Below are 25,533 nucleotides of genomic sequence, written 5' to 3'. Positions count from 1 at the left end.
AATTGCAAAATTTCAAGTCAATATGCACAATTTCACTGTAACTTCACTGTGATGACATCAAAAATGCACATTTTTGATAAATTTCACGAAGAATCAAAGCAACTTAAATTTTATCATTATTTTAATTATTAGTAAGAACAACTAACCTTAGCTATCAAATATATTAGGGTAACGGAACTTCATGTCGGCCTCAGCCTCCCATGTTGCACCCTCAACTAGGTGATTCTTCCATAACACCTTTACGGATGCCACCTCCTTATTCCTTAGCTATTTTACTTGCCTATCAAGAATTTGAATTGGAATTTCCTCATAAGAGAGTTTATCCTTCACACCAAGACCTTTATTAGGAAGAATAGTCTTAGGATCACCGATACACTTATTAAGCATGGAGAAATGGAAAACCAGATTAATCGAAGCCAATTCACTAGGAAACCTCAACTCATAGGAAACCTTACAAATCCTTTACATGATTTCATAGGGACCCACATAACGAGGACTCAACTTCCCTTTCTTGCCAAATCTAACCACCCCTTTCATAGGAGATATTTTTAAATACACTTTATCACCTTCTTCAAACTCTAATTCTCTTCTCCTATGGTCAGCATAAGATTTTTGCTGACTATAGGTTGTTTACAATCGATTCCTTGTGATATGAACCGTCTCCAAAGTCTTATAAATCAAATCAGAAACCAAAAGTGAAGACTCACCCACTTCAAAACATCCAATTAGAGATCTACATCTCCTACCATACAAGGCTTCATAAGGAGCCATAAATATAAATGAATGGTAACTATTATTGTAAGCAAACTCCACCAAAGGCAAATATTTATCCCAATTTCCCTTGAAATTAATGATACAAGCTCTAAGCATATAATAGTACGCTCCACTTGACCATCCTTTTGGGGATAAAAAGTGGTGCTTCCACTATGTCCTTTTTAAAATCTTCCAACCAAAACACTTACCTAAGGTCATGGTACATCTTTGTTGAACCCATATGAATGGAGTAACAGGACCCATGAGCTTCCTAAAGAATCAGGTTCCTCAAACCATATACATTGGGAACATATAGCCTCCCGTGGTACCTCAAGACACCATCATCCCCCCCCCCTTAGGGAGAATGACTCATTAAGTTTACAAGAACCGATTCCTTCAACTCCATCAACGTGTGATCAAGGTGTTGTTTACACTTCACCTCGACCACTAATGACGACTCGGAGTTATGACGTACCACGAGACCACCTATAGGAGAATCTTCAATCCAAACCCCTAAATGAGCAAACCTATGAACATCCTTCACTAGGTTCCTCTTGGCTTCCTCAACAAGGGACACGCTTGCCATGGAAAAACGACTTAAAGCATCCGTACCACATTAGCTTTATCGGGGTGATAAAAAACACTCATGTCATAGTATTTCAAAAACTCTAACAACCTTCTTTGTCAGAGATTCAACTCCTTTTGAGTAAACATATATTGGAGACTTTAATGGTCGCTATACACATCATTATGAACCCCATACAAGTAATACCTCCATATTTTCAAGGCAAATACCATGGACGCTAAATCAAGATCATGAGTTGGATAGTTTCCCTCATGCACCTTAAGTTTCCTAGAGGCATAGGCTACTACTTTGCCATGTTGCAAAAGCACACACCCCAAACCCACTCGGGATGCATCACAATACCCAATGAAACCCTTTGTACCCTCTGTTAAAGTCAACACCAGAGTGGAAGTATTGTATCCTTCAAGATTTTGAAGTTTCTCTCACACGCTTTTGACCACTCAAATTTCTTATTCTTTTGGGTAAAAATAGTCAAGGGAGATGCAATGGATGCAAAACCATCCACAAACCTCCAATAATAACCCTCTAGACCCAAGAAACTCCTAATCGGTTGAAGTCAATGGTCTAGGGCAACTCTTCACCTCCTCAATTTTCTTTGGGTCAACCTCAACTCTCTCACTATATATTACATGACCAAGAAATGCCACCGACCTCAACCAAAACTCAAATTTACTATACTTGGAAAATAATTGGTTCTCCTTAAGCACTTGTAACACCACCTCAAATGGTCCATATGATCACCCTCATTTTTCAAATATACCAAGATGTCGTCAATGAAGACAATGACAAATGAATCTATGTAACTTCGAAACACCCTATTCATGAGATCCATAAATTCCGACGGGGCATTAGTGAGATCAAAGGACATCACTAAGAACTCATAGTGACTATATCTAGTTCGGAATGTCGTATTTGTTATATACTCACCTTCATCCTAAGTTAGTGATACCCCAATCTCAAGTCAATCTTAGAAAAGTAGCTTGTCCCTTGGAGTTGATCAAACAATTCGTCAATCCAAAAGAGAGGGATACTTGTTCTTGATAGTGACTTTATTGAGTTAGCGATAATTAATACACATTCTAAGGGAACCATCCATCTTATTCACAAACAAAATCGGAGAACCCCATGGAGAAATACTAGGTCAAATGAAACCTCTTTCTAGTAAATCTTTGAGTTGAGCCTTCAACACTTTCAATTAGGTTGGAGTCATCCAATAAGGAGTAATTGAAATGGGATTTGTAACTGGTAACAAGTTGATACCAAAATCAATTTCTCGTTTTGGAGGAATATCGGGAAGATCATTAGGAAAGACCTCCAAAAATTCCTTCACTATGAGGACCAACTCAATGGGAGGAATTCTGGAGTCTGAATCTTGGACTCTTACTATATGGTATAAACACCCTTTAGATATCATCCTAAAAGCTTTCAAACAAGAAATTATACGACCTCTAGGAATATAATTTTCCCCCTTCCACTCTAAAATGGGCTCATTTGTAAAGTTAAACTTCACCACTCTTGTTCTACTATCTATAGAGGCAAAGCAAGCATGCAACCAATCTATACCCAATATGGCATCAAAATCAAACGTATAAGGTTCTACTAGTTCAACATAAGTAACTCTATTGGGCAACATTATAGGACAATTTTTATATACCTTTTTTGCAACAACTGACTCACCCACCAGGGTAGTTACTATGAAGGGTTCATTTAGAATGTCGGGCAAAATTTCAATCTTCTTAGCTATTAAGGGAGTAACAAAAGATAATGTAGCACCCCGACCAAGTAAATCATATACATCAATCGAAAATACTTTCAATATACCGGTCATCACGTCAGGGGAGGTCTCTTGCTCTGCCCTTGAGCGAAGTGCATAAAAGCTATTCATCTTAGAAGAATCCTTATAACCACTTTCTTTCCCACTATGCTTATATTTACCCTTCACATTTGGGAAATCTCAAACCTTGTTCCCACTTTTACCACAACCAAAATAATTATGTGTTCCCCTAAGACAATAACCATAATTCTTCTTGCCACACTTTTCACAAGTTGGCTTCTTTGTTGGTGAACTAGTATTCCTTCCATTCTTAGGCTTAGGGTTGGACACCCTCTCATCACGATCCTTAGGACACTTGGAAGGAACTTGATTAGAAACCCTTTTCTTAAACTTAGGCTTGTGTTGGATATCAAGCCAACCCTTTGAAGAACCACCATCAAATGACTTTGCCATCTTAGTATCTCTACTCTTTCTCTTAGCCCTTGCCTCTTCCACTTGTTGAGCATGAACGATGAGATGATAAATTTTCATATTGTCATATAGCATAGACGAATGGCATTCATCTTTCAAGTCATCCAACACTCCCGTCACAAAGCGGTTAATTTCATCTCTAGGGTCAAAAATGAAAGAAGGAGCATACTTTGACAATTGAGTGAATTTCAAAGAGTATTCAAGAACATTCATACCTCCTTGACGAAGTTTGATGAACTACACCACCTTGTCTTCCCTCTTCTCCCTAGGAAAGTAACTATCAAGAAAAGTTTTCTTTAACACCTCTCAAGTCACATGTCCACCCCTTAAAGTCCTATTATATCTCCATTGGACATGCCAAGCTTGGGGCACATCTTTGAGTTGGTAAGTGGCTAACTCGGCCTTCTCACTTGAAGTCAACCCTATAGCATAGAGGATATTGTAAATTTCATCAATGAACTCTTGGCATTCTTTCTCAACCTTGGACCCATAGAAAGTAGGGGGATTCATCCTAGTGAAATCCCTCAAACAGGAGGCCATGGTAGTAACTTGTTGGTTCTCTTGGGGTACAACCTCCCAATCAGCTTGGGCCATCATGGATTGAGATTGAGGAACGGCGGCTTGTGCTTGAGTATTAATGGCTTTGTCCATTTAGAAAAGAGTATCCGTCAAAGGAGGATCGACCAGAGCTTGGTCATCATTAACATCTTCTTTAAGAGAAGTAACTTGATCACCATGGGGAGGAACTCCCGCATTGGCAATCTCTTCTTCAAGTCCTCTTGTCACATTCCTTTGAGTATTCATTGCCTACAATCACAATAAGAGGATTAGATGCAAAAGCACATATAGCTAAACTCTAGAGGCACGATATTTGGACTTCCAAGAAAGTGAGAGTTTCCTAAGCATCACATAGTTTCCTATTCATAAGTGTGGCGCGCTTCACAATCATGAATACGAACCTGCATAGACATGGTTGAGAGAGACATCCACTCAAATATATTAAACCTCATGCTATGATTCCAAGTTTGTCATATCCGAGGAGCACCTCATAGACGTAACCGGCGTCGGTGTCCTCTTTAAAGTCTAAGACTAGTCTCTTAGCTTACATCAATACATTAATAGGTCAAAATTATTGGAAATTTAAAAAAAATTCTACTTGTATAATAAGGTTTACATAGACCTCTACATATACATAGTATAGTTATATCGAGTATACTTAGACCCTTCGTATAGGAAGATTACTTAGTCATGCACACACACACACACACACACATTTATATAGAATATAATATAGTCTCAAATAGTCGTCTTATCTCATAACCATCTAACAAGAGTGTAATAATTTGGGCCTAACCCATACATCAATATAACAAGACCCCATATAGGTCATACAATGTCTAGTATCCAAATGAAAAGGCAAGAACATAAGAGTCTTAATACTAAAACAACTTCATAAGCTTGATAGTGGCATTGCCCTCGGAAAGGGAGGACCTACCCAACTTGGTTAATTAAAAATTCCAAGTCTTCTTCAAAAGTCATCTCCAAAATCCCTTTAACGGTTGAAACCTAAAATATTGGGGAAAAGAAAGAAATGGTCTATGTAAACCTTATTATACAAGTAGAAATTTATAAGCATATACATACACAAGAACATCCTCCTAAGATTTTCCTCAAGTCAAACTAGTGCAAGTCATAGGTAGAGTCTCATACCTCTGCCTAAGCTAAGTTAACTGTCAAGTCACCCTAGTTGGTTTGTACTTCATTACTTCATTTAGTTTAGGGAACACTTTCCTTAACCAACATAGACCACAAGACAAATTGTGGAATACGGTGCTGTAAAACCTTACACCGATGGAAGGTGGTCTGTTGGCCAAACATAAATGTAGTTGTCTAGGTGGATCCACTAGCTAGTCTTCCTATGGGGAAAAATAGTTCAAGAACTAAAGATAGGTACAACCTCTCAACATGCCACTTGGCAATTGGAGCCTCCTCTAATGGGAATCCATAAAAAGAGTATCCCTCATAGGGGAGTCAACACTTCATGTGGAACTATAGGGTGAATCTTCCTCTATGGAAAGTCAACACCTCCCATTATCAAGTTAACTTGGTGCTAAACTAAGTCCCTTTTTGAAATGTCTTTAATACCTTTTATTAATAATCATAACTTAATGTAGGTCATAAGGTCTAACCCTTGCATAAACATCATCATCATATATCAATAATAATTGCATGAGTATAATCCTTTCGTTACAATTCATACATGAGGTTAGCACATTTTCATGTCACATCATATTAAGGCGCATTGGTAAATCATCACCATCCTTATAGCATTTACATCTTAGCGAACACCTCATAACCCATAGTCAACACATTTGAATTCAACATCATACCAACCTTATGAATCCTAATACAAGTCATACTTCAACACAATATCATCAATTAACCACAAGTAACCATAATTGAAGTAACGAGTTGGGATCACATGACTTACCAAGTCTTCTTCATAAGTCATCATCAAGGTCTTACCATAAGCCCTTAATTCAACCCAACAAGGGTATAATATCACATATCAACAACCAATATGATAATAAAGTCAATTGAGTCACGAATCATAATCCATTACTAGTTCATATAAGAGGCTTAGGTCAAATCCATAATACAGTTCATAACCTAGATCAATTTCTCAAGAACTGGTATGATGGGACTATAATTCATCTTAATCATTAATAACTGATACAATAACATCATCTAGTAGTAAAGCAACCAATAACCAAATCAATTGAACCAGCATTACACAATTCATATCAAGATCATAACCTAGGGTTAAGGGGAATTGATCATCTTCTACAAACTAAACCAATCCATAAAGATATAACATAATTGAGTTAAAATACATTTTAATATATCCATAATATCCAAAATAAATCATAGACTAAGTAATTCATAACATCAATTTCGTATTGGATGAAAACCCACTTGAAAACTAAACTTTGGAAATCAAATTGAAGGAACCCTTTGAGGAAAGAGGTCTCAAAAGTGAAAGGTATATCATACCTTACTAATTGATGAAGATTGATGGACAAAATTGACACTTTTCTGCCCTTGAACCCACCTCTAGTTGGGTCTTCAATGGGGTTTCTTTGGGAGAGATAAAGAAGAGAGAAGGAACAGAGTTTTGGATTTTTTGAATTATGAGAGCTTAGGTTAGTCTAATTAAGTTAGAGTTTTTATATAGGTGGTTAAATAACTTAATTATACCACCCATAACCCCTAATTAACTTCCTAACTAATCCAACTAATTAAATGAATTAAGTTATAACGTGCAGCAAAACTAGTGGTCTCACAGATGAGACCGCATCGACACCCCGTTTGTCAGTCGACGGGCCAAGGACCAACCATCATGTTGGTCCGTAGTTAAGTTCAGAGAGTATGAAAATCTCAACCTTGGCCAATTTTTTTTGTAATTTTCCATCAACGGAGGCAATTGATACCCCGCGATTGGCACATGATTCGTTGATGGCAAGCATCTGTGGACACAGCCTTTTGGTAGCTTCTTGTCAAAAGGCGAGGGTCTTCCTCAAGAGCCGTTAGTTGGTCCTTGGGGAGTTGTTCCCGAACTTTTTGGTTATGAACTAATTCTAATACGTGTAAGACATCCTTCCACCAATTTTCATGATTTTCTGACTCCTAAAATCTAGTCAAATAGGCTAAGGCACGCTAGCACCTCGTTGAACTAGTTTTCGGACGTCATGGACGTTCTTGGACATTTGGTTTATAGACTTCCTAAATGACTTATATTGATTAAAATAGATCTTGAAATATTGTCTAAACCTTTTGACACTTATGTTAGGCTCTAGAATACGTCTTAAATTTTTGAAGTGTTACATATACACATATATCACATAAGCCTTCACAATGATCACTTATACAAGCTATAACATGATAAATTCACAAATTATTAAGTAATGTCTTCAAGGCCACATTCTTCACAATTATAGGACAAAATCACGCCCAGCATAAGTGGACCATACCAATTATGACAATTAAATACCTATACTATACAACATATAAGGGGTTAGGTCAACATACCACCATTCCATCATCAACACCTCCAATCCTTAGTCAATCCAACCAATTCAATCCACTAAGGCTCTTACTAATAGCCATACACACCAATCCAAACAAATACTCAAACCATATAAAGGTTTAACATGACACAATATGGAAATCATCAAATTAAGGCAGCCTATATAAAATTCTATCATAATTCATGCATATATCAATAGTCCAATACAATCTACATAAGAATTCAATACAATAGAGACATGATCAAATCACCCAGAATGTAGTAAAAATTAGTATTTCATGATTTGCATGGGTTAATATGAACTTTGATCCAAAATCATTCAATTAACATCAATTATATCATAAATCATTGATCAAATCATTTTATGCAAGAACCCATGGCTAGATATCAAAATAGAAGATTTCATCTTTTAAGAAGTCTTAGAAAAGTCTTTGAAGTTTGGATCCTTGAAGAAAGAAGATTCAAGGATGAACACTATACCTTAATTGATGAAAATCCACGAAAATGGTGAAGAATTGATGGAGAAATCAAGCTCCACGCTCCCACCTTGCTTCAAGCTACAACAGAGTTCTAGAGAATTCTATTTGGCGCCTTGGGGTTTTGATTTGAAGAATAAACTTAACTAGGGGTTCTAGAATGATAAAGTCACTTAAAATACCCAAATAGACTTTAAGTAACCACCCATTTTATTTTTAGAATTCTAGGTAAAATTTCCAAAACACCATTGCCTTGGTTGAGACACCAGCAAAAAACTTCCAGGTGTCAATCGACGGACCAAACGATGGGTCGTGCTGGCTCTCCTTCCTTTGATTCAAAGACTCTGCAAATGGGGCTTAAGCTCCCACACCTAAGTGTGTAGAAACAGCCCCCATTGACGGGGTGTTGGTCGAACAACGGGTGTCGACTGCCTTCATCGATTGGGATTGTGGCAGTCTCAACGAATTTACTAGAAGTCACTTTTAAAGATTCAAGGCATCTAAAACACAGAAAGTTGTAGAAAATTGAAAGGAACAATTAGGCGACCGAACTGTCAATACCAACAAGTCATAAATGACTTGGAGTTGCTATACAAATTCTCTATATGGCATAAAGAAGACATTAAGGCAAAAATAACTTGAAGGGTCATTACAGTTTTATAATGAGGCGCGTCATTTATGAATTAGATATTCAAGGAAGAGTGTTATAAATATTGAATGTTCTATCTATTAGAGAAAATTTAGGAACCCTAACATTGGGACCTAGTCAATTTTTCCCTATAAATAGAGGGGTCTCTTAATTGTAAAATTGTCCACAAGAGAAATAATAAGTTTTCTTCTTCTTTGTCTTCTTCTTCCTCTTCTTCCTACTCCTCCTCCTCCTCTTCTTCCTCCTCCTCCTCCTCCTCCTCTTCTTCTTCTTTGATGTTGTCGTTGATATTCATAAACTTTTTATTTCTTCGCCACTATTGTTTTCATCCATGTTCATAATTTTTTACTTCTCTCTTCTTCTTTTTTTGCTTTTGTTTTTGGTCTTTATTTTTACAAATTCTTTTGCTTTGGTTTTGAAATTTTTGAATACTTTTTTTTAAAAATAATTCAAGAAAATTTGCAGAAAATGAAGTAATTATAATCATCCATTTGTTTTTTCAATTTAAAAGAGTATCTTTCAACTAACGCAATTGCGAACTTAATTTTTGACATTGTTTTATCAGCAATTTCTCTCTTCTTTATCCTCTCTAAATTTGTATATAATCAATCCTAAATTACAACATTCTTCCCTCTTTCATGGATGATTTTTTCTTCTTTTTTTTCCTAGAGTATTTAAATTCTTTTCAAATTCAAACTTAAAGATGTTGTGGTTTATCTTCTCTTCTCACATAAAGCTTCGTCCTCGAAATTTGATCAAGATAAAGGGTCCAAGTCCTTTAAAAGAAAAGAAACATTTGACTTAGGAAACCTTCAAGCATTTTCAAGAAGAAACGGAGGAATCTAAAAAAGAAGCATTATATCCTACTTTTCAACATTATATTTCTATTTATTCATTTTTCTTTGGAAACATATATTGTATGCATGTTCATTATTGAACGCAGCAACATATACACGTATTAACATTGTAACACATTTTATATTATTTGTATTGTATTAGATGTCCCTTTTTATAACACATACACATTGATGTGTTTCAATATCAGTTCACATTGTGTGGTCTAGTTGTATTCACGTATTTGTTTTCATTTTTTTATACTTGGATACATTTAGTTATCAACACATGTATTCTATTTTTATATACCTGGATATATTGTGAAACATAGATAGTCTTCGTTCTATTTCTCCGAAATTTTTTATTAAAACTACATTGTTTGTCATTATTCTCTCTAACTAATATATATACATATATAAACAATACTTACCTATAACCTAATCAATATATGTAAAAAAAAAAAAATAATTCAACAAATATCTATTTTTTAGAATACCTATATCAAATCTCACGAAGAAATTATTATTTTATCAAAATGATCCAATTTTGAAATTTTATACCAGCATAAAAAAAATGAATTCATAGAATACAACAGTATTACGATAATAATGATAACTATTGCTAGAGAAATATGATAACCCCTAAACTATAGCTATTTATATAAGTTTCTCAACTATTAATTCAATTATATTAGTCATCTTATGTAGAATATTTTCTTGAATTTAGTATAGTCCAAAGTATTTTATGGATAAATTCAACATAATTTTAATACTTAAATAGTTACTTACACAATAAAATAACCAAAATTTGATATTTCATAAATTTCTTAATATAATCAGCAAAACTGAACCATTAACATGCCTATTCTATAAATTAAATATGACTTTTAAAGTTAAATTGGCTTATAGATCAATCTAAGTCAAAAATTTCCTAATCCAATATAACTCAATTATTGTTTATCACACAAAATGACCATTCACTCTTTATTTTGTTTGTGAGGTACATTCGGTCACTCCTTACCCATTTTGACATTTCGTCTAATTTCTCACTTTCTGACAATTTACAAATAATTATAGTTGTAACGGTAGACAGTAACAAATTGATGAAAGAGATTTATTCGATTTAAAATTTAATTTACTGCGAATGTGATTTATTTTAAGTAAATAATGTATTAAAAGACTTAAAATATTAAAAGAAGTTCATATTTAAAATTTTAAATTATTTAGAGGAGATTGAGTTGACCAACTTGTGTAAGGAAGATGAACTATTAAAAATTATAAATATTATATAAATAGTGCAGATGAATGTATGTACATATATGATACATAGTTATATATTATATATACTTTGTTATACACTATTTATACAATATCAATTCATTACGTATACAGTTTTGTTGAAAATATTTTTGCTCAATAGCATATCCCTTTAATAAGCCAGGTGTCTTACGCCCGCAAATTCGGGTGGGGTAAGGTGGGGTGAGGGCTATTATTTCTAAGTAATATAATAAGATATTTTGTTTCTTTAATGAAAAATTATTGAGTACCGATTTTCTTGGTTTATTTATTAAGTACTATTAGTAGAAAAAGTAAAGTTTTCATATACAAAATAAATAAGGAAATTACGCAGTTAAGTAAACTTATACTACTTAATTATTTATCATAGTTATAGTTTGTTATAAGTATCACTCGCGACTAACATTATACATTAATTATGTGGCTTACTTTGAGTTTGTATAATTAGTCACGTTTGTATCTGCAAAGTTAGTCAGAATATACAAATGCGTATGTATAATATACAATTATCAAAGTTAGTCAGAATATACAAATATGTATAATATACAATTATCTTACAGATATACATGTAAAATTCACCTCTCTCTCACTCTTTGTCTCTCTCGCTCACCTCTCTCCTCCTCTCCCAATCTCGCTCGCCTCTCTCCTCCCTTTCCCAATTTCACTTGCAATATATTCAAATTCATATGTATAATATACAATTATATAACCAATATACATATACAATTCATCTCTCTCCGATTCTTTGTCCTCTCTCGCTCGTCTTTCTCCTCTCTCTCCCAGTCGCGCTCATCTTTCTCCTCTCTATAACATGTAGTTACAAATTTTAATTATCAAATTATAGCTATTGAAAATAATTTGACTATTTTTGACTGGTTATATGTAAGTTGCCCGGAATAAATATTATTAGAAGTTTCACACATCTAGATTATTATGTCTCAAGAGAATGTATTATTAATTGAAAAATGAATTATTAGAAAAATAAAATTGATTATGAGAAAACTATTAATTTCGTTTTTCAAAAATCTAGAATGGCACACTTCATGAAAAATATAATATTTTTTTGAAAAAGTTTAAGGCGTCTTTGTATTTAGCTTTAGGTGCTTGAGCTGCCTTGCTTACAATAAGACCAAAAAAACAAAAATAGGGACAATGGGACAGGGCAAGTTTAAGCTTTTGCGGAAACATGGTGAGGTGGATTCAATCTTTGAAAAATAATTAGGTAAGGCGAGGTAGGGTGGTTTTGCACATTGCAAATTAAAATCTTAAACTAAAACTAAAACCTAAAATCTAAAATAATTTCAATCAGGTTGTTATTCATTAGGATTCCTTAAAATATTCCAATTGTTTTTAATGTTTTTTTAGTTTACCAACTATCAATGTTAAATCAAACATAATTACTTTCACTGTTAAAATTAGATATTCATCAATAACAAAAAAAAAAAAAAAGTTGTAAAAGTTGTAAGAATAAATTCATTTATAAAATTGCAGTCTAATATGATCATTCTAGAAGAAAACATGATAACAATTTTGAGAGGGGGCAAATTAGCGAATGAGATCTCTTTCATGTAAATATTAATTTTTCAAGCAGAATAAGGAGAAGAACGCACAAATTGCTCCCATAAAGTTAGAGTTTTCACAACTCAGGTTTGCCTCTCCCAGCCATTTGTCATATCGCTACACAAAAGATAACTCATATCCCTAAACAAACGATACCTTCTTACAGAAGTTAAGTTTCGGAAGGTTTGCATTTGTCACATCTATTTAGAAAAATATTATATATATCACATGTAAAGTTCAACCCAAAAATATGCACATCACTTGACACCAAAACTGCAACCAACATAATTTTGAGCGATTATATTAAGACGATTTCGCATGACATCCATAGACGGATAAGGAGGAAAACACAGACGGTAAAAGCATGTGTGCGAGGAAGGCAAGCAATCATGAGAGCTTGAAGTTCGGTAGATGTGAAGTTTAGAATCTAGACCACCAAAACCCTCAATCGGCAGAGACTAAGCGCATTTCTCTGCTCAGCCGACATACATTTAACTATCTGCAGGAATAAAAAAGAACACTTTGAAAATGTTGCCGGGACAATAACTTTGAAAGAGTACAGAAATCTACCACCCCTGAACACGAATAAAGAAAGAGTAGATCAAAGGGGCAAAGGTCTAGACTTCTCGTTCTCGTTAGTTAATACTCTGGAAACATAATTAGAGTAGACATGAAATAAGTACCTTCCAGAACCAGAATATTTGTGGATCATTTTTTCTGTAGCCATTGTAATTTGTATGTTCTTTCCAGTCTTCTACAGAAACAGCAGTTTGACTCCCATGAAGAATCCTGTAAAGGTCTTCATAATCTAGGATCCGGAAAAAGGACTCCCGGAGCCGTCAGTCAGTAATTATGTCAGCAAAACCACGATCAAAATGGGCTACCTGATGAGCAATTGATGTAACAAAACACTGTTCAACAAGAAGGTTAACATAGTTATTCCTATTCTCACTGTTCACCATTGTATTTTTCCCATTAGGGCAAAGCTCCATCATTTTCCTGGATCCCAATTCTTCATCTTCACAAACAAATGTATCTTCATCCACCATCTTCGTATCCATCTCCAATATCTTCTTGCAGCCATTATACAAGTAGGGATCTTCATCCCTAATGTCTTCAAACGAAATATCCTCTCCTGCTAATTGCAAAAAGAACACAAGATCAAGCACAATGCTTATTTGTACTTTATACAACAAGGCCAATGCAATCATCCTGCCGGAGAAGATAAAATACTCAAGGTGCAAAGGGTCCACTTTAGATGCTGCAAGCACAAAATGCAGATGAGGGTTATTTGCGTTATAATAGAGAGTAATATTACTTTTCATGGAACATCAGAAGATTGTATCCTACAGCTTGCAACCATCATATAAATGCAGCTGTGCAAGATTCATCCTAATCTAGAGAACTGTGTGGAGTAAATTTCCAGTTGTTATAAATGAGGAAAAAATAATAATACAACTAGTAACTACTCATTCTTATGCCATACAACCTAATTACACTAATGCGGCTTCATTGAGAAAGATATCTAGGTAGAAGTGCTATGGCCATAAATAAGACTTGAGCTCTTTCAATTGTTACTTCATGAATTTCATCTCATTTCAAGGTGTGATTGGAGAATCAGAGAACGAAAGGACATCAATAATAACACAATCAAATATACTAACATGAGAAATAAAATCGAGACAAATTAAATTTAAAATCTCAGCATGTTAGAATGGCTTAATCTCCTCGAGCAGGCTGGCATTATAAATATATATCATCTATTCATGCATGCATCAACTTGCACTCCCTTAAATACATCAGATGTTACATATTTACAACATACTTTAGGGATCCGGCCATGCACAATGAATGCTGAAACCTATTCAAAATCCAGACAATAACATAGTATTGAGAAACAATCAAATTCCAGAAAATATATTAAATACAAGCCTTGCAAGTCCTACAGAAAGAGACATTGCTTAAAACCTTGTAACAGAAGGATGAAAATTAATGGAAGAAGAGACAAAAGTAAACATAAACTTAGCTTCTCTGCAGGACAGTAAATGAACTTATGGAGTCTAGTGTGGTTTCTCTGTTATTTACATCTACCATGAATAACAAGGTTGCTGCTGGAATGGAATGCGTCTTTATGATAAGATGTCATTTGTACTGATCCTATAAGAAACTCTGCTGCAGCCTTGGCATGATCCAGTCGTAACCCTAGCAAGTTAAAGATCCTGCAGTAGGGGAAAAGATGATCCACCTACTGCAGATATGTATCCCTTTCATCGAGAAATTATTCTATCTGAGATATGCCTCCCTAGGCACCCAAATTATTCTCCATGGCAGACTACCGAAGGGAAAAATCTAACTTTGATCAAGATTGTATAGCAAGACCTAATAGTAAATAGACCATTTGTTTGTCCTTCCCAATCACAGTATCAGGCTTGGGTTGTAGGTCGGGGTTGCTTCTCAGTTGTTCTAAAAGCTATCCTAGTTGTTTCTTCCTTCTTTTGGGTCGGCTACATAGTTCCGCAAATCTGATAAGGGGAGTGCGGCAGCTGTTTGATAAATGAAAAGATGCTAAGCAATCTGAAATTCCATTTTTAGCAGGCATTATCTTGCCATATCAAGATCTTTCTTATTTCTATCCTCAACCCCTGAATAATGAATAGTGCATGTCTCTGTAGTTCCTTCCACAAACCTTCAGTGTGTTTCCCATTCCTTTATCCTTAGTTATACAAGTTCCATTTGTCTTACCATTACTTTAAATAGATTTAATGCATTTTGGAATTACCTATGTAGCAACGACTCAGTAAAACCCTCAGACATGGGTTCATGAAAGTGTTGAACCTCAAAGAATGCTATGAGGGTATGAACAGCAACATCGAGCGACCTTACATGGTTTACATGAAGAGAGATAATACGTATACTTATACTCACAAAGATTCAACCTCTATCTCATACTACTTATCTATTTTTGAGAAAAATCAGACAAGAAACATCTTTCATACTCGACAACTTTAGATTAGAAAACTATAAGGGATATATGAGAACAAAATGCCAACAAAAGCTTACCTGGATTTGGGAAAAACCTTCTGCCGTCATTTGGGCATGAAACAAATAGAGCATGCTGAGTGTTGAAAATGGCTTCACATACCAAGGAAAACCGCTCCCTCAATACACCAGGCCCCGTAGCTTCTTCATTCTCAAATTGCATAAATAACTGGCCTTGCAGCGACCTAGGACTTGCATGTCCAATGTACTTAAATGATTCTTCAAACAAACGAGACCTGCAAATGAGCATCTCATAAAACTCCTCGTTCTTGTGCCTCCCTTCTCGAAGCATCCTCAAGGCAAAACACTGCCTTATCTTAAAATGTGTTACCTCCTTGTGCTCATCCACTGATAATCTGTAGCCTTTTTTGAAATTCTAACTATCAAAAAGCACAATTCAACTCTTCTTTGCCTCATCTTCTCCCAAAACATTTCTTCCAAACCCTTATACAACTTTGAAATGCTTTCTAACTCCTTTAGAATCAAAAGATACTGGGACCAAATATGCTCACCTCTTTCTTTGTTTATCAAACTTAACTGGCTTTCCAGTTTCCTTAGACACGGCTTCAATTTTTCCGGCTGGTCCAAAAAAACATGATGCACGCCTTCAATCTCCAATCTTTCATTTCCTGCTTCACCTTGCAACAAGGAAGGGAAACGGACCGGAATGTCAAATGCTTCTTGATGCCGTATTGCACTCTTTACCATATGCATAAACTTAATAAACTCGTGCACATCTTTGTCTGATAACTCTATAAACTGAGTCGATTGGACACTCAATTCTAAAGCACATGATAACCTTGTTGTCATCTCGTGAAGAAAAGGGAAAAATCTTAACACATACTTGACGTCATGGACATACCACTCCATCATTTAAGCTAAACTACTCCCGCAAAGTATATATAAAGCATCTTCAACACCCGCAGCCGCAGCCCCTCTTAGAATCTTACAGAACTCAGCAAATAGCCTATATACGGTTACAGGGTTAGGGAGAAGTGTCTTACCTGAATCTACAAATTGATGAATACATTCATGAGCAGCTTGTTTGGTAGTTACAGAAGGAGATACATATAGTTTTACCATAGCCGCAGGACCAGAGGAGTGAATAAATATCTGGAGTTATTCCTCCAATTCATCTACGCCATCGTTTGGGGTCTTCTCGAGAAACTTGGTAAGCATCTCCGTCATACGAGTGACATTAACATTAATATATGTGTTGTCATTGCAGTTGCAGAGGTCATGAATAAGAGAATTTAGGTCATTCATCAGCGGATGGCGGGAGCTGCGCATTCTCCCGACGAGTTGCAGGGTACGTAACGTCATTCTGTATACCATATTCCCATAATTTTTGGGGTAATTGAAGCTTTTTCCCACGGTAGATTAATCGTTGTTCAATTGCTGGTCGAATTCCGGTGATCGACTGAATTTCCGGTGAACTGATGCAACTGTATCGGATGAATCGGCTTGAATGACCATGGTTTTACCGTCGGAAAACATACAGACGAAGAATTGAATGGGAGATTTTCGAGAAAGAGAGAGAGTTTCATCATGAGTTATCCTGGCTGCGCCGGAGGCAGAATAATCATGGAGGCGTTTGGTGCTAGTTTTGAGAGCCAACTGATACGCCATTGTTAGTGCAGATGAGCTCTGATACTATGTTATAGAAGCAACGAGGAGTCTTCAGTTTGAAAAATTTTATGAGGCCTAGGCAGACAATACCTGTATTTATTATTAATTATTAATTATATATACGGAAAAGTGCTTAAAATACCCTTGAACTATTAAAAATGGTACAAAATTACCCTCCATCCACCTATTAGTCTTAAAATACCCTTGCTGTCTACCTTTAGGTCCTATATTACCTTTTATTTTTAACGGTCACTTTTTAAATCCAATTAATAAATTAATTAATGATGTGGCAATTTTCCATTGGCCAGATTTTAAATAACCTAATTAATTTAAAAACCCACCCATTCCCAAATTAGACCCGCCCCAAATTCAATTAACCCATCTTGCCCATCTACCATCATCCCGTTTCGATCTAATGCAATAATACGCTTTTCCAACAGCACCTGCCCTTTTTTTCTTTTTATCGTGGGGGGTTCAAACAGCAAAACTCACGCGAAACAAACAAATCAATTACATGGGTAAGAAGAGAGAGCACTCATGTGCACACCATCTCATTACCGTCACCAGAGCCCTTAAACATGACAAAACAAATAAGAGGTACAACCCTCATCCAACAAAATCATGGGTCACTAGACTGTGAAGACATAACAGGAGACTGCCGCAATAATCATCACCTCAACAATATGTGGACTAGAACATAAGGCAAAAATTTCAAGGATGCACGAATAGGGAAGAGTGAGTGAGAGCACGCTGACTAAAGCTTTTCACATCTTTCTGTAAAAATTAAAGACTTAATAGAGTGTGACCGCCAGGGGAATGTTACCAGCTATATCCTCAGCTAGCATAAAGTTAAAGAAAGTAACTATCCAATGAAAGAAAAGTGGCATGCGCAAACATGATAAAAAAATAAAGAACGGGAGCAACCAAAACTCCAAAAAACTAGCAGAAATACCAGTAGTGTACATGAATATAAAACTCTACTTACACAGGCCAAAGGATTCAGACAGATCATCGACATAAGAAGCCACCTTCGATGTTTCGACCACACAGCTGGACAAATAGAATGCATTCCATGCTGCAATTTGGCAAGATGGGTTAATTGAATTTGGGGCGGGTCTAATTTGGGAATGGGTGGGTTTTTAAATTAATTTAGGTTATTTAAAATCTGGCCAATAGAAAATTGCCATGTCATTAATTAATTTATTAATTGGATTTAAAAAGTGACCGTTAAAAATAAAGGGTAATATAGGACCTAAAGGTAGACAGCAAGGGTATTTTAAGACTAATAGGTGGATGGAGGGTAATTTTGTACCATTTTTAATAGTTTAAGGGTATTTTAGGCCCTTTTCCGTTTTTAAAAAAATGACAAACTATTTCAAATGATTTAAAAGTATTTTATAATTTTATTAAGTCAATTATTTTTAATCGTACAGAATCAAGAAACTCATTAATTAAATTATATCGGGAAGGGACAAAATTTAGGTTTCAACAATATGCAAGTTCTTCATATTTATATCATAAATCATCATAAGCATGGACATATATAAGAACATCCTCCTAAGACTCCCCTCAAGTCTAACTAGTACAATGCTTAGATAGAGTCTCATACCCCTACGTAGACCAAGCTAGACCCCTTAGGTTGTCCTAGTTAGTGTTCAATCCTTTAATTCATTTTACCTTTTTGGGAACATCTTGCACTAACCGACATAGATCACATTATCTAGTGTGGAATCCGGTGTTAAAAAACACTACAACGAAGGAAGGCAGACTACTTGCCAAGGTAGTACCAAAACATAAGGATAGCAACTATGTGGATCTACTAGCTAGTATTCCTATGGGGTCAACATAGTTCAAGAACTAGGAGATATAGTTGGGACCCTCTTTATGCTCCACACATTGTAGTCTCCAATCTCAAGTACTTTAGTGCTCCTACCTTCCTTATGTGGGAAGGGACACTCCTCAATCTAGTTCACTCGGTGCTAAGCTAGAGTCCCTTTTTGAAATGTCTTTAAGCCTTTAATTGTCAATAATACCTTAGTTTAGGTCATAGGGTCTACCCCTTGTATAATCATCATAACCAATAGCTCAATAAGAATTGTATGAGTATAAGTCCTTTCTTTACAATTCGTATATGTGAGGTTAGCACATTAGCATTTCATATCATAATAAAACACATTGATTGTCATCACCATCCTTATAACACATACACCTTAATCAACCTCTCAATATAGTCAAGACATTTCAATTCAACATCATAACATCCGATCAATCCTAATACAAGTCTTACTCCAATATAACATCATGACTTAACAACAAATAATTACAATTAGAAGGAAAGATAGAGATCATAAGACATACCAAGTCTCCTTCATAGTTCATCATTTGAGTTTAACCATAAGCCCTTAATTCAATCCAATTTAGATGTACCACATAATAATTCAATAATCAACATGATAACAATGCTAGAAGAGTCACTACATCATAATTCAATACTAAATCAAAGCTTAATCTAACATACTTAGGTCAACTCTCATAACCTGGATCACTTCGCAAGAACTAGTATGAAAGACTACAATTCATCTGAGTTTTCTCATGATTAGTGTAACAACATCATTAAATAGTGATTTAACCAATAATCAAGTCAATTGAATCAATCACAACCCAATTCGCGTCAAGATCAAACCTAGGGTTAAGACTTAAGGATCATGCTCTTCAATTTAGACCAAACCACCACAAATTATCATAATCAAGTTAAAATAAATGTTAATGTAGACATTATATCTTAAATAAACCATCAAAAACTCAATTCATAACATCAAATTTGTAATTGAATGAAACCCACTTAAAACCAAAATTTTAGAAATACTTCGAAGGAGTTGTTTGAGGAAAGAAGTCTCAAAGGTGAATTATATCTCATACCTCATCGTTTGATGAAGATTTTATGATGAAAATAATCACTTCCTAGACCCTAAAACCTCACCCTAGCTTGTCTTCAATGGTGTCTTCCAATAGAGAGAAATAAGAGAGAAGGAAGAGAGTTTATTTTGTAAGGTGTGTTTAGACTTACGAGGGTTGGGGGTCTTTATATTGGGGATTAATAAACTTAATTAGATTCCCCTAAACCCCTAATTAATAACATAAACCTCTAACTAAATAAACAAAACTAATTTTAAAATGTGTAGGAAAACACGACCTTCACAGACGAGACCCCGATCGACGGTCCGTCTGTGACTCAATGGTCACTATGCCTTTTTGTGATGCACATCCGTCGTTCTTGTTAGAGACTATGCAATTGGGATTCTTCAACAAAAAGTGTAAGTTTTGGTCGATGGTTTGAAACGACACCCCGTCGATCCACACATGGATCGTCGACTGAGTCTCGTGGTTCTACGCTGCCCAGGCAATGTTGACACCGACGTGCAAGGGTCCTCCTCAAGGGCCCTTGGTTGGTACTTGGGGAGTGGTACCCGGAAGTTTCGACTACAATTCAACTTAAACACATGTTATACACCCCTCTACATAATTTCATGCATTTTTGACTCCTAAAAGCTAGTCAAATAGGCTAAGGCACGCTAGTACCCATTAGAACTAGTTTCCGAACATCATGGACGGTCTTGGACGTTTTGGTTCCTTAACTTCCTAAATGACCTATATTCATTAAAAGAAGTATTTAAGACAGTTTTTAGACCCCATGACACCTATTTTAGGCTTTAAGACTCGTCTTGGACTTTTGAAATGTTACATTATCCCCCCTCCCCCCCTTAGGAACATTCGTCCCCGAATGACACGAAAATTCTTTTGAATGAAGGAATAGACTCTAGACTAGCAGCCCAACCAACAACAATACATAACAACATAATTTATATCATTTCAGCAAGGAAAATTTCAAAACATCAATCACCACACATAAGGTTCAACTTTACATAATGAGGAATATCCTTCTCACAACAACATGACCTTAACATACTTTACATGAGTCACTTAGCACAAAGTTCAACTTATCAACATGCTACATATATATATATATATATATATATATATATATATATATATATATATATATATATATATATCATTTCATAAAGACTGACCATATCAAAAATGCACAACATTACTCACACAAACCAATAGGCAAAATGTCAAGTTTTAAGTATCGACTTAGTGTAATTCACTGTAATGCAACCCAAAAATGCACATGTTTGCAGAACTTCACCAAAAAACATGAAACATCAAAATCTAGTCATATTTATACTATTGAAAAGAATGACTAACCTTAATTATCAAAAAGATGAGGTAACGGGACTTCATGTTGGCTACGGCCTCCCATGTTGCACCTCAACTAGGTGATTTTTCCATAACACTTTTACGGAAACCACTTCTTTATTTATTAATTTCTTGACTTGCCTATGAATAATTTGAACCGGGATCTCCTCATAAGAGAGGTTATCCTTGACACCAAGACCCTCAATAGGAAGAATAGACTCGGGATCACAAATTCACTTTTTAAGCATAAAACATGGAAAATCGGATGAACCGAAGCCAATTCACAAGGAAGTTTCAATTCATAGGCAACCTTACCAACTCTTTGCAAGATTTCATAGGGACCCACATAACGAAGACTCAGCTTACATTTCTTGCCAAATCTAACCACCCCCTTCATAGGTGAATTTTTAAATAGACCTTATCACCTTCCTAAAACTCCAAATCCCTTCTCCTATGATTTGACATAAGACTTTTGCCGGCTAAAGGCCATTTGCAACCGGTTCCTTATGATATAGACTTTCTCCAAAGTCTTATGAACCAATTCGGGACCAAGAAGTGAAGGCTCATCCACTTCAAACCATCCTATAGGAGACCTACACCTCCTACCATACAAGGCTTCATAGGGAGCCATGGAGATGGGTGTAAGAAAGCTATTATTATAAGCAAACTCCACCAAAGGCAAATTTTTTATCCCAATTCCCTTTGAAATCAATAATACAAGCTCTAAGCATATCTTTAAGGGTTTGAATAGTACGTTCCACTTGACCATCCGTTTGGGCATGAAAAGTGGTACTTAACTTCACCTTAGTACCCAACCCCTTTTGGAATGACCTCCAAAACCTAGATGTGAATTGTGCACGCCGATCTGATATGATGGATAACGAAATACCATGGCGACACACAATCTCATCTACGAAGATCCTAGCACAATCTTCTGTCGAATAAGTAGACTTAACATGAATAAAGCGAGCGAACTTGGTCAACTTATCCACAACCACCCATATAAAATCATATTGCCTTTGAGTCCGAGGCAAACCCACTACAAATTCCATATTGATGTATTCCCACTTCCAAGTAGGAATTTGGATCTCTTGTAGTAAGCCACCCGACTTTTGATGTTCGGCTTTTACTTGTTGGCAATTTGGACACTTAGCGACAAACTCCGCTATGTACTTCTTCATCCTTTCCACTAATAAACTTCACTAAGTTCATGGTACATTTTTGTCGAACCAGAATAAATTGAGTAGAGGGACCCATGGACTTCTTCAAGGATCCGTTCCCTCAACACATTGTCTTCATTGGCACCTTAAAATACCATCCCCCATAGGGAGAATGTATCATTAAGCTTGCTAAGGACCGAACGTTGAACTCCATTAATGATTTGTCAAGGTGTTGTTTGGAATTCACCTCAACTACCAATGATGACTTGAAGTTATTATGAACCATGAAACCACCCTCCGAAGAATCTTCTAATCTCACCCCAACCTAGACAACATATGAAAATCCTTCACTAGGTCTTTCTTGGTTTCATCAATGTGAGATACACTACCCACAGTCATACGACTTAGGGAATCCGCAACTATATTAACCTTGACGGGGTGATAAAGGACACTCATGTCATAATCTTTCAGCAATTCTAACCGCCTTCGTTTTCAGAGATTCAACTCCTTTTGGGTAAACACATATTAGAGACTCTTGTGGTCAGTAAAGACATCAACATGAATGCCATACAAGTAATGCCTCCATATTTTCAAGGCAAACACCACGGTTGCTAACGCATGGCCATGAGTCAAATAGTTTCTCTCGTGCATCTTATGTTGCCTAGAAGCATAGGCTATCACCTTCCCATGTTGCATAAGCACACACCCTAGACCCACATGGGATGCATCATAATATACAACAAACCTCTTTGTACCATCTGCTAAAGTCAACACCGGAGCGGAAGTAAGTCTATCTTTCAACATTTGGAAGTTTTTCTCACATGTCTCCGACCACTCAAATTTCTTACACTTTTGGATCAAAATAGTCAAGGGAGATGCAATAGACGCAAAACCATCCACGAACCTCCTATTATAACCCTCCAAACCCAAAAAAACTCCTATATCGATTGGAGTTAATGGTCTAGGCCAATTTTCACCACCTTCGTTTTCCTTGGATCAACCTCAACTCCCTCACTAGAGATGATATGACCAAGAAATTTCACCGACATTAACCAAAACTCATACTTACTATACTTGGAAATAGTTGACGTTCCTTAAGGGTTTGCAATACCACCCTCAAATGACCCATGTGATCACTTTCATTCTTCGAAGATACCAAGATTTTGTCAATGAACACAATGACAAATGAATCTTGGTAATTTTGAAACACCCTATTCATTAGGTCCATAAACGCCGTCGGAGCATTAGTGAGACCAATGGACATTACTTAGAACTCATAATGATCATATCTAGTCTGGAATGCCATCTTTGGTATATCCTCACCTCTCACCCTAAGTTGGTGATACCTCGACCTCAAGTAAATATTAAAAAAGTAGTTTGCCCCTTGGAGTTGATCAAACAAGTCTTCAATCCAGGGGAGAGGATACTTGTTCTTGATGGTGACCTTATTGAGGTTGCGGTAGTCAATACACATTCTTAAAGACCCATCTTCTTCTTCACAAACAATATCAGAGCACCCCATGGAGAAATACTAGGTTTTATGAAGCCTTTGTTTAGTAAATCCTTGAGTTGTGCCTTCAACTCTTTCATTTCGGCCGGAGCCATCCGGTAAGGAGGAATTGAAATGATATTTGTATCCTGTAGTAAACCAATACCAAAATCAATTTCCTATTCGGGAGGAATACCGAAAAGGTCATTATGAAAAAACTCCAGAAATTCCCTCATTATGGGGACCGACGCAATGGGAGGATTTTAGAGTCTAAATCTTGGACTTTTACTATGTGACATAGAAAACCTTTAGAGATCATTTTGCATGCTTTTAGACACGATATGATACGACCTCTAGGAATAGGGTTTCCCCCATTCCACTCAACAACAGTTTCATTTGGAAAGTTAACCCTAACCACCCTTGTCCTACAACCAATAAAAGCAAAGCAAGCATGCAACCAATCTATACCTAATATACCATAAAAATAAAGCATATCGAGTTCTACTAGTTCAACATAAGAAACTCTATTGCGCAACATTATAGGACAATTTCTATACACCCTTTTTGCAATAACCGACTCACCAACTGGAGTAGACACGATAAAAGGTTCATGCAAAATATTGGGCAAAATATCAAACTTTTTGGATATTAGAGGAGTAACAAAGGGTAAAGTAGCACCGGGATCAAGTAAGGCATATACATTAATAGAGAAAAATTACAACATACCGGTCACCACGTCGGGAGAAGTCTCTTGCTCACCCCTAGAGTAGAGAGCATAGAAGTGGTTCTTCTTTCGAGCCTCATTTGAACCACTTGCTTGATTTTGACCACTACCCTTCTCTTTACCCCTTACATTAGGGCAATCTCTAACCTTGTTCCCACTTTTTCCACAACCAAAACAATTATTTGTCCCCTTAAGGCAATCACCATAGTGCTTCTTACCACAGTTTCCACAAGTTGGCTTATCGATTGGTGAATTAATACCTTTTACCTTCTTGAATATAGGGTTAGACACACTATCACCAATAGCCTTTAGGAACTTGGAACGAACATGGCTTGAAACACGCTTCTTAAACCTAGGTTGTCTTGTATCTCAAGCCTATTCTTTAAAGAACCTCCATCAAAAGATCTTGCCCTCTTAGCATCCTTACTTTTCCTTCTATACCTTGTCACTTACACATGCTTGGCATGCACCATAAGATGAGATATGTTCTTGTTTTCATGTAATATAGCCGAATGACACTCCTCTTGAAAATCATCTGACACCCCCGTCATAAAGTGACTCATTTCATCTCTAGGATCAAAAACCAAGGAAGGAGCATATTTCGACAATTTAGTGAATTTCAAAGAGTATTCACGAACACTAATACCTCCTTGGCAAAGGTTGATGAAATTCACCACTTTAGACTCCCTCGTCTCCCTAGTAAAGAATCGATCTAGAAAAGTCTTCTTGAAGATCTCCAAGTCA

At 36.0% G+C, this 25,533-nt stretch overlaps 2 protein-coding genes across 4 annotated transcripts; both read right to left on the bottom strand.

Annotated features, from left to right (window-relative positions):
- Window positions 1-3,293: 3,293 nt before the first annotated feature.
- Window positions 3,294-4,235, bottom strand: LOC138338522 (uncharacterized). The gene is made up of 2 exons (XM_069289491.1): window positions 3,900-4,235; window positions 3,294-3,752 (listed from the first exon to the last, which is right to left on the bottom strand). Exons 1-2 carry the CDS (start codon window positions 4,233-4,235, stop codon window positions 3,294-3,296), a joined length of 795 nt encoding a protein of 264 aa, XP_069145592.1.
- Window positions 4,236-12,899: 8,664 nt separating this feature from the next.
- On the bottom strand, window positions 12,900-17,214 carry LOC101266755 (E3 ubiquitin-protein ligase UPL5-like). 3 transcript variants are annotated; one of them, XM_069288985.1, is made up of 3 exons: window positions 15,546-17,214; window positions 13,169-13,746; window positions 12,900-12,984 (listed from the first exon to the last, which is right to left on the bottom strand). In XM_069288985.1, the coding sequence occupies exons 1-2, from the start codon at window positions 15,814-15,816 to the stop codon at window positions 13,325-13,327; spliced, it is 693 nt and encodes a 230-aa protein (XP_069145086.1). In that variant the 5' UTR covers window positions 15,817-17,214; the 3' UTR covers window positions 12,900-12,984; window positions 13,169-13,324. The 3 variants fall into 3 exon arrangements, with proteins under 3 accessions (XP_069145086.1, XP_069145087.1, XP_069145088.1); XM_069288986.1 differs by having other exon boundaries at window positions 13,169-13,623; XM_069288987.1 differs by having other exon boundaries at window positions 13,169-13,620.
- Window positions 17,215-25,533: the final 8,319 nt, after the last annotated feature.

Source organism: Solanum lycopersicum, chromosome 9, assembly GCF_036512215.1.
Source record: "Solanum lycopersicum chromosome 9, SLM_r2.1".
Taxonomy (NCBI): Eukaryota; Viridiplantae; Streptophyta; class Magnoliopsida; order Solanales; family Solanaceae; genus Solanum; species Solanum lycopersicum.
Note: the sequence above shows the minus strand (reverse complement) of the source record. Positions and strands in the feature narration are given on the sequence as shown.

Coding starts and splice junctions, on each gene's coding strand:
- LOC138338522 (XM_069289491.1), bottom strand. CDS start 4,235: ATGGACAAAGCCATTAATACTCAAGCACAAGCCGCCGTTCCTCAATCT. Junction 3,753..3,899: donor GGACTTTAAGGGGTGGACAT/GTGACTTGAGAG, acceptor CAATTGTCAAAG/TATGCTCCTTCTTTCATTTT.
- LOC101266755 (XM_069288985.1), bottom strand. CDS start 15,816: ATGCTTCGAGAAGGGAGGCACAAGAACGAGGAGTTTTATGAGATGCTC. Junction 13,747..15,545: donor AAGGTTTTTCCCAAATCCAG/GTAAGCTTTTGT, acceptor TTGTGCTTGCAG/CATCTAAAGTGGACCCTTTG.